Source organism: Lontra canadensis, unplaced genomic scaffold (assembly GCF_010015895.1).
Source record: "Lontra canadensis isolate GAN:19392208 unplaced genomic scaffold, GSC_riverotter_1.0 scaffold3, whole genome shotgun sequence".
NCBI lineage: Eukaryota > Metazoa > Chordata > Mammalia > Carnivora > Mustelidae > Lontra > Lontra canadensis.
The window spans coordinates 42,317,110-42,336,962 of NW_022630997.1; the positions used below are offsets into that span (position 1 = coordinate 42,317,110).

The 19,853-nt window shown below is 35.2% G+C and overlaps 1 protein-coding gene across 7 annotated transcripts in view; it reads left to right on the forward strand.

Moving 5' to 3' along the window:
• PPP3CB (protein phosphatase 3 catalytic subunit beta) overlaps positions 1–19,853 on the forward strand; it is a 54,282-nt gene that overhangs the window by 31,369 nt on the left and 3,060 nt on the right. The window contains exons 10-14 of one of the 7 annotated variants that reach the window (XM_032840448.1): positions 6,676–6,753; positions 11,310–11,336; positions 13,388–13,472; positions 15,032–15,129; positions 19,823–19,852. In XM_032840448.1, coding sequence (XP_032696339.1) covers positions 6,676–6,753; positions 11,310–11,336; positions 13,388–13,472; positions 15,032–15,129; positions 19,823–19,852 — 318 coding nt within the window. The remainder of the gene's footprint in view (positions 1–6,675; positions 6,754–11,309; positions 11,337–13,387; positions 13,473–15,031; positions 15,130–19,822; position 19,853) is intronic. The other 6 variants (XM_032840456.1, XM_032840482.1, XM_032840464.1 and 3 more) reach the window with 6 other exon arrangements.

The window sequence follows — 19,853 nt, forward strand, 5'->3', positions numbered from 1 at the left end:
CTATAAATTGTTCAAATCCATCTGATCTTTATTTTAAAGATAAATAACATTTCCCCCATTTGTTATTTTTCCTTGTCTACCACTATGCTATTACTTTCTTGCCTTTCCTTTAGAGGATGAAAAGTGCTATATGCCTAAAAGCTACTATTAATTATTCATAAATGACTTCTGGTAGTTTTGAAGATAAACCTTAACCTATCACACAAGGTCTTTGGATCTTCCCTACTTTCTCTTTAGTCTCATTTCTCTCCTTCTTGTCTTAGTCTCTGTTTTCTAGCCATAACACAGCATAACTGATTCCTGAATATGTTATGTTCAATTAAGTTTCATGCCTTCCTAATTTATCTTTATTTCTTCAAAACAGTTTTACTGAGAGCTGAAGGTAGAGGCTTACCCACTGAGCCACCCAGGTGTTCCTGGATATACCACTTTTAAAATTTTATTTTGGGGCTGCCTCGTTAAGCCTCTGCCTTCAGCTCAGGTCATGATCTCAGGGTCCTGGGATTGAGTCCCACATCGGGCTCTCTGCTAGGCAGGGAGCCTGCTTCCTCCTCTCTCTCTCTCTCTCTCTACTTGTGCTCTCTCTCTGTCAAATAAATAAAGTCTTAAAAGAAAAAAAAAAAGAAAAGAAAATTTATTTTGGGTGAGGAGGGTAAAGTTTAATTGCAGTGTAGTTAGTAATCAGTGCTACATTAGTTTCAGGTGTACAATATAGTGATCAACAGTTCCATTTAGTATTCAGTGCTCATCAAGATAAGTGTGGTCTTAATCCCCTTCACCAGTTTTACCTGTCGCCCCCCCCCCCCCCCCCCCCCCCCAGCTACCTTCTGTCTGGTAACCATTAATTTGTTTTCTATAGTTAAGAGTCTGTGTTTTGGTTTTTCGCTTTTTTTCCTTTGTTCATTTGTTTTATTTCTTAAACTCCACATACGGATCTTTCTCTGGCTTATTTCGCTTAGCATTATAGTCTCTAAATCCATCCATGTTGTTGCAAATGGCAAGATGTCATTCTTTTTTATAACTGGATAATATTCCATTGTGTATATTTGTGTGTGTTTGTGTATTTATACTTATTTATCCATTCATCTGTCGGGGGACACTTGGGCTGCTTCCATAATTTGGCTGTTGTAAATAACGTTGCTGTAAACATAGGGGGGCAGGTATCCCTTTGTATTAGTGTTTTTGCATTTTGGGCGTACTCAGTAGTGTGATTACTAGATTATAGGGTAGTTCAATTTTTAACTTTTTGAGGAACCTCCATACTACCTTCCACCGTGGCTGCACCAGTTTGCAATTCCCATTAGCAATGTAAGAGGGTTCCTTTTTCTGTCTGTCCTCACCAATGCATGTCATTTCTTGTGTTTTTTATATTAGCTATTCTGACAGTTATATGAGGTGATATCTCCTGTGGTTTTGATTTGCATTTCCCTGATGATGAATGACGTTGAGCATCTTTTCATGTGTCTGTTGGCCATCTGGATTTCTTCTTTGGAGAAATACCTGTTTATATCTTCTGCCCATTTTTTAATTGGATTTTTTGGGTGTTGAGTTATATAAGTTCTTTATATATACTAGCCCTTTATCAGATATGTCATTTGCATATATCTTCTCTCAGTAGGATTGCGGATTTAATCTGCATTTCCCTGATGATGAGTGATATTGTTTACCACATTTTGTTTATCCATTCATTATCTGCAAAACATTTGATTACTTCCACTTTTTAACTATTATCAATAATGCTGCAATGAACATTCATGTACAAATTTTTGTTTGAACATGTGTTTATTTTCTTATGTGTAGAACTGGGAGTCACATGGTAACTCTATGTTTAACCTTTTGAGGTCTGTTTTTCAGAGCAGCTGTATAGTCCCACTGGCATTGCACAACAGTGCCATTTTTTTCAAATTCTTGCCAACATTTGTAATTGTGTATTTTTTATTATAGCCATCATATTAGATGTGAAGTTGTATCTCATGGTTTTGATTTGCATTTCCGTAATGAATAATGGCATTGAGTATATTTGTATGTGCTTATTGGCCATTTGCTTATCTTCTTTGAAGAAATGTTTATTTAAATAATGTGTTTATTAGAAAAAGAATTTTTTTTTTAGAAAAATAATTTTTAATTGAAGTATAGTTGGCATACAATATTATATTAGTTTCGGGTGTACAGCATAGTGATTTGACAATTTGACAATTATATACATTATGAAAAGCTTATCATAAATATAGTTAACTACCTGTCACCATACAAAGCTATTATAATATTATTGAGTATATTCCCTATGCTGTACTTTTCATCCCTATGACTTACTTCTTTTATAACTGGCAGTTTGTACTTCTTAATCCCTTTCACCTATCTTGCCTATGCCCCATCCCCTCTCTGCCAGTGATGAGTTTCTTCTCTGTATTTATGAGTCTCTTTCTGTTTTTTAGATTCTATGCACAAGTGAAATAGCATGATATTTGGTCTTTTCTGTCTGACTTATTTCAGTTAGCATAACATCCCATACATTTATCCATGTTGGAGAAGATTTCCACATTGGCAAGATTTCATTCTTTTTTATGGCTGAGTAATATTTCACTGGGTATACATACCACATCTTCTTTAAACATTCATCTATCAGTGGACACTTAGATTGTTTCTATATATTGGCTATTTAAAATAATGCTGCAGTAAATATAAGAGTACATATTTTTTTTGAATTTGTGTTTTTGTTTTCTTCAGGTAAGTCCTCAGAAATAGAATTACTGGATCATATAGTATTTATATTTTTAATTTTTTGAGGAATCTCCATACTGTTTTCCATAGTGACTGCACCAGTTTGCATTCCTTCCAGTAGTGCATGAGTTCCCTTTTCTCTACATTTTTGCCAATACTTGCTGCTTATCTTTTTGATACAAGCCTTTCTGACTAGTGTGAAGTAATATTTCATTGTGGTTTTGATTTGTATTTCCCGAGGGTTAGCGATTGTGAACATCTTTTCAAGTGTCTGTTGGCCATCTGTATGTCTTTTTTGGAAAAATATTTATTCAAGTCCTCTGCCCATTTTTTAATAGGATTGTTTGGGGTTTTGGTGTTGAGTTGTATGAGTTCTTTATATATTTTAGATATTAACCTCTCATTGGATATATCATTTGCAAATATCTTCTCCATTCAGTAGGTTGCCTTTTCATTTTTTGTTAAAGATTTTATTTGTTTGTCAGAGAGAGAGAGAGCACAAGCAGGGGGAGCTAGAGAGGGAGAAGCAGGCTCCCTGCTGGGCAGCACCACCACCCCCCCCCCCCCCCACCCCCCCCCCCCCGCCATGTGGGACTTGATCCCAGGACCCTGAGACCATGATCTGAGCTGAAGGCAGATGCCCAAATGACTGAGCCATGCAGGCGTTCCAGTTGCCTTTTCATTTTGTTGATGGTTTCCTTCACTGTGCAAAAGCTTTTTAGTTTGCTACAGTCCTGATTGTTTATTTTTGCTTTTGTTTCTGTTGCTTGAGGAAAGAACCAGAAAAATATTGCTAAGGCCAATCTCTAAGAGTTTGCCGGCTATTTTCTTTGAGCTTTATGGTTTCAGGTCTGTCTTTTAGGTCTTTAATCCATTTTGAGCTTATTTTTTGTATATGGTATAAAAAAGAGGTCCAGTTTCTTTTTTTTTTTTTTCTGCATGTAGCTTTCCAGTTTTCCCAACATCGTTTATTCAAGAGACAGTCTTCTCTATTGTGTATTCTTGTCTCATTTTTTTATAGATTAATTGACAGTATAAGCATGGATTTATTCCTAGGCTTTCTATGCTGTTTCATTGGTCTGTATGTCTTTTTTGTGCCGGTACCATTCTGTTTGATTATCATAGCCTTGAAGTATATGGGCCATTTGTTTATTTTCTTTGAAGAAACATTCATTTAAATCTTGTGTTTATTTTTAAAGTGGTTTTCTTTTTATCTCACCTTTTTTTTTTTAATCACTGAATTGTAAGAGTTCCTTGTGTATTCTAGATGCAAGTTCCTTATAAGATATATCATTTGTAAGTATTTCTCCTTGTTCCTTGAGTTGTCTTTTCACTTTCTTGATGGTGTCCTTTGAAGCATAAGAGTTTTAAATTTTGATGAATTCCACATTCAGAATTTGATGAATTTATTTTTTGTTGTTGTTGCATGTGTTTTGGGGGTCATGTTTAATAAACTGTTGTCCAATCCAAACTAATGATTTTCCTCTATGATATCTTCTAAGACTTTTATAGTTTTAACTTTTATATGTAAGACTTTGATCTTTTTTGTTTTTGTTTTTGTTTTTGAGGGAAAGAGAGACAGTTGGGAGGGTGAGGCTGGGAGGCAGATGGAGAGGGAGAGAGAGAATCCCAAGCAGGTTCCATATCCAGTACAGAGCCAGATATGAGGCTCAGCCTCACAACCCTGAGATCTTGACCTGAGCTAATCTGAAAACAAGAGTTGGACACTTAATCGACTAAACCACTCAGGTTCTCTGGTCTTTGATTCATTTTTAGTTAATTTTTGTATATGATGTATAGTGAGGGGTTCAGCTTCATCCTTTCGCATGTGAATATTCAGTTGTCCCAGCACCAATTGTTGAAAAGACTGTTTTTTCCCACACTGAATTGTTTTGGAACCCTTGTTGAAAATCAGTTGAATTAAAACGTGAGGTTTTATTTTTGGACTCTTAGTTCTGTTCCATTGATTTATAATGACTACTTCATACTTTTTCTAACTTATGATTAGAAAGCCTTATCTGCCCTCTCCACCTGACAAACTCCCATTGCATGATTCCTCTATGAGAAGCCTTCCTTTTCCTTATAGGTCTTTTTGTATAACTGCATTTTTATAGTATAGGGTTTATCACTTTACTGTGGTGTGTGTGTGCATATATATATCTGCATATAAATAACTCCTTTAGTAGTTAGTAAAGTTCTGCAAGGTAGAGACAGGACCTTCTGTATCTGATTTCCAGAGCTTCAGTACAGTGCCTGGCATGTGGTGTGCTATTAATATATTTATAGGAGGAATAATAGGAGCAGTATTGAATTTTGTTTTGGATGTGTTCATTTCTAGGTATCATTAGGACATCCAGGGGCTAATATTTAATAGGCATTTTTATTTATTAAATGAAACTTGCTTATACCTTTCTTTTTTAAAATACTCATTTGTCAAATATTTATTGGATGCCTGTTGTCTATCAGTCACTGTATTAGACTCTGAGGTACAATAGTAAACAAAACATCATACTGCATTTATGAAGCTTTCATTTTAGTAGGAGAAACAAGCAATATAAAATGGCTGAAGATGGTTAGCAATAAAACCATCAGGGAAATCCGGAGACTGAAGGAGAGGTCAACACTAGTGATATAGACTTCGGAATCATCTTCACAAAGGTGATACTTGAAACTGTATAGTTACAGATGGAATGGCCAGGAGAATGAGCATATAAAATCACCAAAAGACTGTGGAGAGAGAGTCTTGAGAATATCTAAATTTAGGGGGGAAATAGTCTGAAATGTAGGAAAACCAAGAGTAGAACCCTGCAAACTAAGGGAAAACAGAAGGGAAAAATACATAGAATGGTAAAGGAGTAAACCTAAGAACGAACCACGGGTTCAGGTTGTTAGTCATTAGTAATCTTAAGAATTAAGTTTTAGGGGACCTGCTAGAGTCAGTTTTTAAAAAATTGAATTCTGGGTACTCCTGGGTGGCTCGGTTGATGAATCATCTGATGGGTCATGATCCCAGGGTTGTGAGATCTGAGCCCCATATCTGGCTTCACACCAAAAGTGGAGCCTGCTTAGGATTCGTCTCTCCTTCTCCCTCTGACCCTCCCCACCCATGCTCTTGCTCTTAAAAAAATAGTAATAATAATAATTCTAGGGCTTTTTTGAAACAGTGAAACTGTGCTGTGACTTTTTTCTTACTCTGTAAGGAAATGCTGTATCCATAGATGAAGAATTTAAATGTATACATTTTGATGTTATTCATGTCTGGGGGGCTTCATTTTTTGTGTAGAATCTCTCTAAGACTTGTAATCCATTGAATTTCTTTCATTTTTAAGACCTTGTTTTTTTTTTTTTTTTTTTTAAAGATTTTATTTATTTGAGAGAGAAAGAGAGCACGTGAGCACAGAGGGAAGGGCAGAGAGGGAGGGAGAGGAAGAGGGAAAGAATCCCAAGTAGACTCCATGCTGAGCTTGGAGCCCAACTTTAGGCTCAATTTCAAGACCCCGAGGAGTGCCTGGGTGGCTCAGTGGGTTAAGCCTCTGCCTTCGGCTCAGGTCATGATCTCAGGGTCCTCCGATCAAGCCCCCTATCGGGCTCTCTGTTCAGCATGGAGCCTGCTTCCCTCTCCCCATCTGCCTGCCTGTCTGATTGCTTGTGATCTGTCTCTTTCTCTGTCAAATAAATAAATAAAATCTTTAAAAAAAAAAAAAAGAGAGAGAGACCCTGAGATCATGATGTGAGCCAAAACAGAGTTGGATGCTTAACTGACTTCAGCCACCCACATGCCCCAAACCTTGGTTTTTTTTTTTTAGTTTCTTCATTCTTGCTATCAGAATGTATGTCTTCTTGGGTTAAAAATTATTGACCATTGTATGAATAATTGGTATGTGTACTTAGAGACAGTTGATTTTGGTCCACTAACTTGTAACTGTTCTTTTTTCTTTTTTCATTTTTGAATAGTGACAGAAATGTTGGTAAATGTTCTGAGTATTTGCTCTGATGATGAACTGATGACTGAAGGTGAAGACCAGTTTGATGGTATGATTTTTCATTTTACTATTTTTTATTGTGAAATGGTATCTTTTAACTGCCCAGCTTCAATACACACTCTTTTGCGATGAAATGTAGTCATTGTTCTCAAATGGCTATGCCAGTTGATAAGAGTCAAGACACTTTTTTAGATACTGTTTAAGATTTTTTCTTAGCGATTTTACCTTTTTTCTGTTGGTGTGGGGAAGATGAATTTTGGGAAAAGGGAAGTTTGGAAGAACAGAAGGAAAGGAAAATTGAAAGTACTAAAGAATGTGGTTCTTGATGAATATGGACACTGCTTAGAGGGAGAATAAAAATGCTTTTTGTTTCATTGGTGCAGTCTTCTTAGTGCATCAGAAACATACCAGAACCCCCAGAGTTGTTTTCACTGTTTTTTCCCAAAAACTAAAGTAGGCTGTTCCCAACCTATGAGTGGTTGTGTTCTACAAGACCACTTACTGGTTTAATTGGATTTTCAGAAGCATCTTTTCCATAGAAACAAGGTTAGATATGGCTGTTTGCTCTTCTGTAAGCCAACCAGTGCACTGATGTACATTTATAGTATAATTTAATACCATAAAAACAAAATTCCTTTTATTTTTATGTCTTGAAATTTTTATTTAAAACTTTAAAACTTTTTAAATATTTTTTAAACTTTAAACTTTTAAATGTCATTGAGAAACAAAAATGTAAACATCTTAAAGCTGAGAACTATTTATTTCCTTCTATATGTCGCTCACATCTTTGTTGCAGCATTCTTTTCATAGTTGTAATCAGTATGTAATTGTTTCCATATATTAGACATGGTCTACATTTTGGTACAACTTAATAGCTACATATTTCTAAGTATATTAATATACCATAGTTTTCATAGTTAATGTCATGTTTTTGGCATTTGCGTTGTTGCTTTCAGTTGTCCTTATTATGAATAGCATGCAATGCATATGTTTGTACAATAGTTTTTTTCTTGGGATAAATTTCTTGAAGAGAATTATGGACTTAAATATGTGTTTTAGCTTCCTTATTTTAGCTATGAACTGCCAGATTACTTTGTAGAAGAATTGGACCAATATGAAGTACTTTTAGCAATGAATCCGTTGACCTCTTTCTCCACAGTCCTATCTCATTGGGTTTTGGTCATTTTTACTTATTTTGCTTGGTAGCTACATAGTAGTGAACTACACTTGGTTTAACTTAAGATTTCTTTGATTTTCTAATGATTTTTAATTTAAAAAAATTACTGTCTACTTTTTCAAGTGTATAAACGTATATCTTATTTGATTACTTAATTAAGTAAGATCTGAGTAAAAGCTATTTAGAAATTTCTCTGCTTGCAAACAGGTTTAATTCTTAAACACTTCTGTAAACCCATTTGTTAAAAGTACAAAGTGACTGTACAAGTGTCTGCTACTGCCATCTGTTGGTGGCAAGCAAAGATATGCTTTTACTCTGGCTTACAGTTTTGTTAACTGAAATAAATTATATCCATTCGTTTTTGGTTTCGATAATAGGCCTTAATGAATAATATTTTTTTATTTTCGTTCTCCTTTTGTTTGTGTGGAAGTTTTAGCTCTACCATATTTCATTGTATTTGTCTTTTACATAAAATTTTTAAGTAGTTGCAGTTAAATACTTTTTCCCTATCCTGCCACCTTTTCCCTTTTCTCTTGTTAGACTAGGTCTGGGTTCAGACTCTAGTTTCTCATAGTTGTTATATGACCTCAGGCAAATTTTTTAGCTTCTGAGTTTTATTTTTTTTATCTTCAAAATGAAGATAATAGTACCTACTTCATAATCTTACAGGTGTTGATATAATGACTGATATAATTTTTGGTTCATAGTTTACTTATTTCTTCAGATAAAGTTTTCTGTTATATGTCAAATTCTGTGAAATATCAAGTAGTAGTTTTAATTGGTATCTCATTAAATCCATATCTGCATCTAGGAAGTTTTGTTTTATTGTTCCAGTTTTTAGTATATGTGCTGCCGAAGCGAGCACTAGGAAGTTTTGTTTTAATATTTACTTCTCTAAAGTGAGATCAAGATCTCTTGCTCTATATAATTAGTTCATCTACTATAATTACTACATTTAATATATTTAATGTACAGTTATTCCATTTAAAAATCACATAGTTTTTCTCTGAAAAAATCTGTTATTGTCAAGTTAAATTAATACTATAGGATTTTATATCCTTATATTATTACAACTGGTGTCTCTTAATATATATTCTGTGTGTAAGGTATATATTATATATTTGTGGGTTTATCTTATGACAGCTTGGATCAGCAGAATTATTTCCTACAGTAATTTTTATTTAGTTTTCCTTAACTTTTAAAAATGTCATTTGCATAAGGCTGATACTATTATTTATTTTTCTACATTTTACTTTTATTTTTTAATTTTTAAAAATTTGTATCAATATCATTAATAGTAATTTTTTAAAAATGTATTTTAAGTAGTAATGACAGGTAATGCTTTAGTCCTCTTCCTATAAAAAAAAAATTTCCTTGTTAAGTCTGTTATATTTGGTTTAGATACTTAGGATTTATACAAGGACAGGGGCTGAATCACTTTTGGGATTCAACCAGGAATATGTATAAAATTTTACTACATTCCAAATGAGATTTTATGTATCTAATTAACATTTTCCTCTCAATGATAAATTATGCTTATTTATCCACTTGTTATATCATTCTTGCGCTCCAAAGATGAATTAAGTTTGATCATTAAAGAGATTTTGTAGCTGTGTAATCTTGGGAGAAGTTAACTTAACTTCCCAGGGTCTTTTCATCCATGGATTGAAGGAGTAGAAAGGAATTAATTTTAAAATTTGGTAAGCTGTCATTTATGACAGTGTTTCTATGTGAAAATACACTGAGTTCCAGCTTTGAATACTAGAAATAGATCTCCCTTCACTGCCAACATAGCAGGTATAATTACTCCTCATTTCTTCACCCTTCCATACCAAATATTAGAAGTAGATACTCCAAGAAAATTTTAAGAATATGAATCTGGGAGTTTGTATGGAGGAATGGGAATGGCTTGGGGGAGACCATTGAGGAATGGAGGAAATGGGAGGAGATTAGGGTAGATACTAGGATGGGATAGGGAAAAGAGCTGCTGGAACTGGGTTTATTTCCCTTCCTTAGCCACATTCCCATACTTCTTTCCCTTAACTCTGTACATCTTTTCTCCTTTCCTTTCACTACGATAGCATGCCTTTCGTCCTCTCCTTCCTTTTTTCCTGTTCTGCAGTAGAACCATCCAATGAGCTGGGCACAGGGAGAAATCTGACTTAGAAAGAAAACTTGGTGGTATAGGTATTGCTGTGGAGGCAGAATAAGAGTTTAGCTTTTCTGTGGGGAAGGGGAGAGAGCAGGAATGGAGATATCCCAGTGGCAGGAAGGAAAGAATAGTTTTTGCATATTTAAGGTGAGATTAGGTAAAGTAGTAAGACTCTCTTCTTAAGTGATGATCCTTGGTATTCTGTGGTGTTTAATGTATATATGTGGAGTTATTTTTAAAGGCAAAGATTTGCATAAACATTGCATGTGTAAGTGCACAGAGCATTCCTTTTAGAGGTATTATTTAATCATTAAAGAAAATTTCTGAACACTGATTTCTGTGATATTTAGAATGCATACTGTTTCTTTCAGATATTTATCTTTTGTCTTGAGTTTGGTAAAGGAAATACAGAATCCACATGTGTTACAGTTTTACTAAACTAAAACTTTGCATTTCCTGTAATGGAATCATGTATCTCTGCACTAGAATGGAAGATATGGAAAGCTTAAATGAAACATTTCTGCTGCCTACTCTTAGAGCTATTACTTGCTTTGAAGCAGTCTGTTGCTATTTCTGCAAAAAGATGTCCCTCCAGCTCCCACGTTGGATTGGGAACGAACGCACATACTGTTGATCCTGAGTATGTGCAAAAGTTCTACAATTCATATTCAAGAAATTATGTGCTCTTGTTATTATGGAGTGTGGGAGGCTTAGCCTTTCTGTTATTCTAAGTGGGTAAGATTTTCCATTGAGGTAGTTTATAAAGTTACCTACATTTCTCTGTATATACTACAGATTTTGCAGATGTTGGTGTCCTTGAAGAACCACATGAATTTGTATATCATTTGTGTCATTACCCTTCACTTAACATACTCCCATGGGTGACACATTTCCTTAGGGGTATCAATATAAATGTGCGATTGTTGTTTGCACAGTCTTTTATCAGTCTTATGTGTTTTCACGTGTTTTTTTTTCTGTCCCTAATTTGTCTACTTTCATCAAATATTATAGTCATTCTGTCCATAATTTCTTCTGACCACATATCTTTTAAGAAATCTTTCCTTTAGAGTCCTACCCAGTGGCATCCCTCTTTTATTCACCAGATCCTACAGTACTACATTTTTCAAATTTCGAATATGAGGGCCTTCATTTTTCTCCCTTTCTTTCTACATTCATTCTTCAGTACCACTGCCAAGTTAAATCTCTATCTTTTTATTTGTCTCAACCACCTTTTCTCCATCATTCACTTCCTTTTTTCTGGACTCTCCATCTGAAGAACGGCTCATATATGGCAATAAAAAAGGTACAGACCAGACAGAGTAACATTGTTTTGAAATATGACTTCATAAATTATCCTCATGTCCATGTAAGTTAGCACATTCATTGAGTACCATTTATGCAGAGTCCTTTTGGGCCTTGTGCAAATTTAGTGTAAGTGCTATCTGAGATAGAATTTGATGTTTTTAGAAGTCATATTCCAAGATATCTGTCTTTCTGTGCATGGAAGTATTTTTCCCTCTTTTTCATTCCTCTTGTTTTAAAATTTCATTCTTTTGCTTATTTGTAATGTTTTGTACTTTTCCCTGCATGATTAGGGGTGTTTGATTGTCTGTCTTATTCCCCAGAGTAATTTTACTGTGGACATTTACTTTACTATTATGCATGATATGTTTGTAGACTGATTTAAAATCCTGACTTGTATAGTGTTTTTATATTCCAGTGATTTTTTTCAATTTGAAATCAGTACAGTTTACATATTATTCAGTTTTACAGATATATAAATTAAGGCTGAAAATATGAATATACCTCATTGCAGCCATCCTCTCCTATCCCCATACTCCTCTCCACTAGTGTAGCTATTTTTAAAATTCCATCAATTTTAAAACAATGTTTATGTTAATTAATTCAAAGAAATCAGACTTACCTTATGTCCTTGGACAAAACCATTAATAAACTTAGTTTTGCCATCTCTAAAATGAGGAGATTAAACTTTGCGTTATTCCTAATGTCTCTTCAAATTCTAATGTTCTATGATGCTGGGACTTTTAGTAATTTTTTTTTTGCATCTTAAAAATAGCTGCATAGTACCATAGTATCTACGCAGTTTTGAACTTGCAAGAGCTGTAGCTTCAGTGCTCATAATATTACCCTTTGGAGCATCATAAACATGGTCACGGAGCCTATTTTCTCTAAAATATGTCTTCTGTTTTCGTCTTTGAAATTGGATTTCTTTTCTGTTTCCTTGCAGTAAGGTCCAGTCATCATCTTAGTTTTTAATTATATGGTATTTGTGGGCTGCTTGAATTTTCAATGAGATGCTCTACGCCAGAAAACTTACGGTTGTTCAGACCTCTGTATATCTACGGCCCCTTTTAGTCTAGTCTTTTTAGCCTTTCCTTAACTTTCTCCTCAACCATGGTGCTTCTATGTGTGTTTTCATCATGCTGAAGCACAGCTCTAAGGAACCACACTCTTGGGTCCAGAGTGATTCTAGTTGCTGTATATGAGATAACAGGACTGGGATTGTTCTTTCTGGAGGCCAGGGGAAGGAAGATACAACTTTTGAGTTTTTGCTGAAGATCAAGTTATTATATTCTATTCTCTTCTGTGTTGGTGATAGGCAGTACAGCTAACCCTATAAAGAGGAAACATGAGTGATCCTTTGGCCATGTTTTTTAGGGAATCTTTTGTCATTGTTCACTCTCCTTTTGTGATACTCATCTAGGGATGTAAGAACATATATATTTGCATGATCTTGAGGACATTTAGTCCATGAGGTTAAGATGTGCATTATAATTGATATGCTGGTATGGTCCTTAGTTCATCGTCGTCTGCACAGTAGTTATCTCATACCATTGTTTTTAAACCCACTTTGAACAAGGAACTTACTCTGTCTTAGTAAGATGGGATATTTCCAGCCTGCATGTCAGAGGCTTTTACAACAGAAGCCTATACAGAGTTATTACCAATTCTTGTCTGTTAGTCTGCATGCATAGGCCCTCATGAGAATTAAAGACTATAGGATTGTTACCCTTTTTTTCCCCCTCTGGTTTGTGGTACAAGTTGAGTTCTAGTTTCTTTCCCATTGCTGTTTTAATGACTAGCAATAGTGTGAGAGTCATGTTTGTGGATTACTTTTCATTTGCATCTGTATCAGACCCCAGTATTAGACCAGTGCTAAGTTAAACATTGAAGGAGTGAGAGGCTTTCTGGCATGAGTTCACCTAGTCTCCTTCATGTGAGCTGGTGGCAGAGGGTTTGATGGGTTAAGATGAGCGTGGTATGGGTTAATAGAATGATGCAAGTGTGGATGCCCTAAACTTGAGTCTTTTTTTCTATTTATTCCATTGAAAGTAGGTTCAGCTGCAGCCCGGAAAGAAATCATAAGAAACAAAATTCGAGCAATTGGCAAGATGGCAAGGGTCTTCTCTGTTCTCAGGTAATGATATATTTTCCTGATTATTTGCTTTATAGAAATTCTTTTATTGTACTTTGCTATAAGCAGACACCCAAAAGCAATTTAGTAACATTCTTCCTATAAAGAAGTTAGTTTTACATTTACATAGTGAAGAGGGGAACACAATTCCCTTTGAAACTAGGGTTTTAGACCCTTGCGATTACTGTTGCTCACTTTGAATATGTGTTACCTTTATGTGATGAAAGCACTAGTTCTACACCTTGAAAATTAGAGTAGGATAAGGAGAGGGTACCTTTTAGAGTATGCCTGATGGACTTACTCGTCCATATAGGAAGTTCCTTTTGTTGGAGCCACAAACAATATTCTTTTTTTTTTTTTTTTTTTTTTTTTTAAAGATTTTATTTATTTATTTGACAGACAGAAATCACAAGTAGACAGAGAGAGAGAGGAGGAAGCAGGCTTCCCGCTGAGCAGAGAGCCCGATGTGGGGCTCGATCCCAGGACCCTGAGATCATGACCTGAGCTGAAGGCAGAGGCTTTAACCCACTGAGCCACCCAGGCGCCCCACAAACAATATTCTTAGGGTCAATTCAGGAAGACTAGGTTTAAAGGCGCACGTAAATGGGTCAGTCCTTAAAAATGTATTTGCAAAACTGGTTATATCAGACATTTGAACTTTATGCCATAGAAATAACCATATTTTCTTGGGGTGCCTGGGTGGCTCAATCATTAAGCATCTGCCTTTGGCTCAGGCCATGATCCCAGGGTCCTGGGATCGAGCCCTGCATTGAGCTCCCTGTTCGGTGTGAAGCCTGCTTCTCCCTCTCCCACGTGCCCTGCTTGTGTTCCCTCTCTCTCTCTGTCTCTCTGTGTCAAATAAATAAATAATCTTTGAGATTTTATTTATTTATTTGAGAGAGAGAGAGAGAGAGAGAGCATGGGAAGGGGGAGGGTCAAAGGGAGAAGCAGACTCCCTGCTTAGCAGGGAGTCTGATGTGGGACTTGATCCTGGAACTCCAGGATCATAACCTGAGCAGAAGGCAGTCGCTTATCCAACTGAGCCACCCAGGTGCCCCAAAAATCTTTAAATTAAAAAAAAAAAAAAAGTATTTTCTCAATTGTATTATTCTCATTGATGATCAATCTCATCATATATTTAATAAAGCTTCTTAGGAAAAACAATATATGCCTCACTTGTAAGGCGTACCTTTTTATCTGAAACATTTAAAATAAGGAAGAGAGTATCTTGGACTTGAGGAAAATACTTTTGGTAATAACATTGAATGTCATAAATTATTTACATGGCCTAACCTCTGGGCCCCATCTCCTCTTTTAAACTACGTACTTTTTTTTTTTTTTCTTTTAAGATTTTATTATTTGACAGAGATCACAAGTAGGCAGAGAGGCAGACAGAGAGAGAGGGGGAAGCAGGCTCCCTGCCAAGCAGAGCACCCGATGTGGGGCTCAATCCGAGGACCCTGGGGTCATGACCTGAGCTGAAGGTAGAGGCTTTAACTCAATGAGCCACCCAAGTGCCCTTGTTGGAAGTCTCTGATGTTTGTTATGTCTCTTTGCTATAGGGAGGAGAGTGAAAGTGTGCTGACACTCAAGGGCCTGACTCCCACAGGGATGTTGCCTAGTGGAGTGTTGGCTGGAGGACGACAGACCCTGCAAAGTGGTAATGATGTTATGCAACTTGCTGTGCCTCAGATGGACTGGGGCACACCTCACTCTTTTGCTAACAATACACATAATGCATGCAGGGAATTCCTTCTGCTTTTTAGTTCCTGTCTCAGCAGCTGACACAGGCAGAATACTATATGATAGGGAGTGTCTGCTTAATAACCTGACCAGGGCAGAAAATTTATAGAATGGGTATTACTTTCAACTGAAAATAATGGTCAGTCTCTCAGCTTTCAGTGAAATGATATGGGCATGGCTCATATCATAATGTCTAAATATTTATTTTTGTTTGTCTAATGCACCCTTTTCTTTTAAAAGCCCCAGTTTCAGAATGTCAATCAAGGATATCCATATTACTAAAATGGAAATGTAATTCCAAGTTTCTTATTTTTTATTTTTTTAATTTATGTAATTGTATTAGACTATGCTTAAATTTTCAGATACTTAATTTTAGAATTAACAATCTGCTTGGGCCCCAAACATTACTTATGCACTTCACTTGCCAAAAGATTTGTGCAAGGTTTTGTACCCTGGTAAATGATGCCAAAGTTTGTTTTCTGTGGTGTTTGTCAAATGTTCTATGTATAATTGACTGTCTGTAACATGCTGTTTTCTTCCTCTGCAGATGTAGCTGCTTTCCTAAATCTGTCTGTCTTTCTTTAGGTTAGCTGTATGTCTGTAAAAGTATGTTAAATTAAATTACTCTACCAGACGCTTGTCTGTCTTTTGATGTAGAAGCAACTTTGTAGCACCTTGTTTTGAGGTTTGCTGCATTTGTTGCTGTACTTTGTGCATTCTGAACATGAATGTAACATTAGATATTAAGTCATTGTTATAAGGGGTTGAACTTAAATCCTGTAAGTCAAAATTGAAAGGGTGTTATTAAGTGTGCCTTTATTTTGCATGAAAATAAAAAGAATTATACGTAAAGCATTCCTGTAATCTGGCTCATTGAATATTTTATATTTAAAAAAAAAAACCTTATTTTTTTGGCGTAAATATTTGTGTAAATACTGGGTTAACTTTTGAAAGCCCATTACATATTAAATAGAAGAGTGATGTGAACGTTTTAGAGTATACACAAAAACTCAAAGTTTAGATTTCTTTCCCTTGTGGTTGGAAAGCAAAAAATGTGATATGGAATAGCTTTAATCTATGTTTTATTGTAGCCACTTTTGACAGCCCTCAGGGGTCATTGCTCTATTGAAACAGACAGGAACAGATCTGATGTTTTCTTTAGTCATGACTAACTTACTTCCTGGTGTTATAATTAGTGATTTTTTTTAAAGAAAAAATTAAATAATTCAAATTTTTGAATAAATTAAAGTAGATTGATTTTTCAGTCTCATTTCACTCAGTCTCATAATAAATGCCTAAATAAATAAGCAGATTTTTCCTGTAGTAAATAATTTCTCCTTCTAGCCTATACATGTTCTATTTTATATGTTAGTGTGTTGTCTGCTACCACCACTGGTATATGTGAGAAGTACAGCTATGTTTTAAAATGGTAGTTTCAAATTTTCATTCTGAGTGAGGTTTCCTTTTCAAAACCTGCTTTGATTTTCTTTATATTCCTTGCTCTCCATTTTTCTTACTATATTATAGACATTAGCAAAGTGAGCTAAAAAGAATTTCGCTAAAACTAAGCCCTTAAACATTCAATAAAACTAGCAAAAATAAGTGTTAATAGAAAAGGATGAACTTTAGTAGCTTGAAATATGTTATATTCTTTCTCTTTTTTGTTCATAAAAGAAAAAAATGAAAGGCCTTATGCTTTAATAAATCTCCAGTACAGTCATCTCCATTATCCTTGGATATATTATTACTTTGACGTTGTATCTACAGCAAACCTTTCTTTCAGATGTCACAATTAGTACCTGCTAATTACATGTTTGTTGGCAGCTCAGCACTTCTCATTCTTAATTTGCATGCACCTGAAGCTCAGTCTTCCAACTTTGACCTTACCTCCAATTGCAGGAAAGGTTTGAAGGACAGCTTTACTATAGGGATTGTATTCCCACAAAGAGTGAGTTACAGGATGGTGCTGAGTTTAAGGGGTCTAATTTGGGAAACTAGATAGCTCCCTAGCTGTGCCAGCGATGGCTCTTCATAGTGTGGAGCAATTTTCCTAGCATAATAAGATAAACCCATTTTGAAGCACATAACAAGACTCATACAGAAGCTGCATCTGTGTGATTTAAAATTTTTTTCTAATATCTTAGTAGCCATGTTCCCTGATATGAATAACTAAGAGTTAAGTATTGCAAAAAGAAGGTTTTAAAATTCTAATACCTCAGTCCTGTCTTCAGAAAATAGTCCAATTGCCTTCTCAATAACCTTAATTTATACTTCTTGAGTATTTTCACAAACTACACAACTCTTTTGGAATAGGAATTGATATATTTTATGTACATTTTCTTCAAGGAAATTTATTTGGGAGCTAGCCCTATAATGCTACCTTCACCAGGACATATATGGGGAAATATGTGGCCATCTCTTTAAGTAATGCCAAGTTCTTCATTATTTATCCCATGTAGTATTGAGGAACACAGTTTGTGACAGCACTGTACATAAACTTACTAAGGCCCTGTCAGGATGCCCTATAAAACTGAAAACAAATAGAGGAAAAACAGTGTCTTTCAGATTGAACTTTACAATTATCAAATCTCTTTCCAGCTTAATGTTTAAGCTTCAAATGACTTTTTATTCAATTCTAAACATTCAAGCTTGACATGGTATGCAATTTTGAGTGTGATATGTATTTTGTGTCCTCAAAAGGATTAGGAGCATTTAGAAGCTTCTAGAAAGAGCAGAGAATATCATTTGACCTAGAACATGCTTTTACATATAATAGGATGGTTTCAGAAGTATGTTGTTACATTTCATAATTTGAAAAATTTATTAAAAGACTTTTAAACTACTGATGCTCTCAGATACTAATTCTTACAGTAATATCAGGTTTTATTTTTATTACCATGTATAATACAAGTTATGAAATATTTCATATAAAATCACTTCTGTTACCGTCAGCTCTTTAAAACATTCTGGTAGGCATTTATTTTTTTTCCCCATTCAATGTCTAAATTATAAAGAAAATAGACCATATTTTGAAGAATAGAAATTGTAGGGCTGATCAAGAAGAGGTGGGTCATTTATCCCAGTTTTCTGTGTGGGAAGATACAAAGAATATACTCCAGGTGTACAGAGCTAGGTTTTTTTAAAATGGTGATTTGTACAGTGGGTATACAATAAGTATGTCTGCTTGGATTTGTGATACAATTTAACAGTTAAGGAAAGTTAATTCTCTTTTATTCAGTGTTGTTCATCCTACTTTTTTTGGGTTCCCAACTCACTTTACTATCTGGTTAAGATTAATGAATTTCTAATTTAGATCTGCTTTAATTCCCTAGATTAATCAGTTTTCTTTCACATTAATAACTGCTTTGGACAAAATTATTATTTCTAAATCTAATTGGCCTTCTAGAAGAAGCAAAATAGAAAGGAGGGGCTTATTGTTATGAATATTCTGAGTGTGTGCACTTTGGGTAAAAAATGGAGAATTTGCAATATTGTCAGGCAACATTGTCCTCTGCAATCTTTGATCCTGGTCCTCAGCGTGAGTGCTTTGTACAGTTTGAACCCAGAAATGAGCCAAAAGAATGTTTCACTACAAAATGTATGATTAAATAATGTTGTGATTCTTTAAATGAGCCAGAGACAAGCTATACTACTAAGAATGCATTTCTCCCTTATATGACCTATGTGTATGTCCATATCATACAGTAATTAGGATTTATTGCCTGTAAGACCTCACTTCTATCTTGATTCCTCTTTAGTTGGTAGATGGGCTTGAAAAGATACATATTGTCCTTTTTATCTTCATTTGAGAATGCATGCTATTAGTACCTGAGGCAGATTTGAGTTCATGATAAACAACATAAATAGCTTTTTTAAAAAGGCTATAGATATTGATATCTTTAGATATTTGGACACCAATGTTAGAATAGAAAGGAAGTTCCTGGAAGACAAGAAAGGTCTTTTTAGGTTATCCACAATCAACAGAGCTACAGAACTGTTCTGCTTAAGAGTAATTCACCAGGTTTATAGCCCTTAAGTTTCCTTGTGGCCGTACTGCAGCTTTTGCTATGCCTTATGAATTAGAAGCAAAAGGAAAAGCATTACTGACCCTTCTACTTTATATCTTGTGGAACAATTGATAAGGAGAATTGTTTCAGTTAGATGGGGGAGGGGAGAGAATCTTCTGTTTGCTCTTCTGCTACAATTCTGCCATCATAATTTAACCATAGAGAATTCCCTTGTGATTGTGATGGATGTGATATAATAAATATGTTGAAAAGTTCTAAGGCCATCAAAATACTGAATTCACAATAGGTAATTAATACTGGAGTGCATTTGCATGGGTGCTGAGGTGTCTGTGTTTATATTAGGTCCATGTGTTCTGTGCTCTGAGCAGTGTTGTCATAGTGCTGTGTGTAAACTGTGCTGTGTCAGGAATTGGGGGATTGGATGGGGCTCTCTAATATGGTTACTATTTATGTTAAATTGTAAATGATGATGTAGTATGGGATACTGTGATATTTTACGTGATCATTGCCTTTTCTGCTGTACAATATGACCCTTCTCATCTCTCTCATTCATTTTGCATGCCTCTGCTCACTTCTGTACAGCCACAGTTGAGGCTATTGAGGCTGAAAAAGG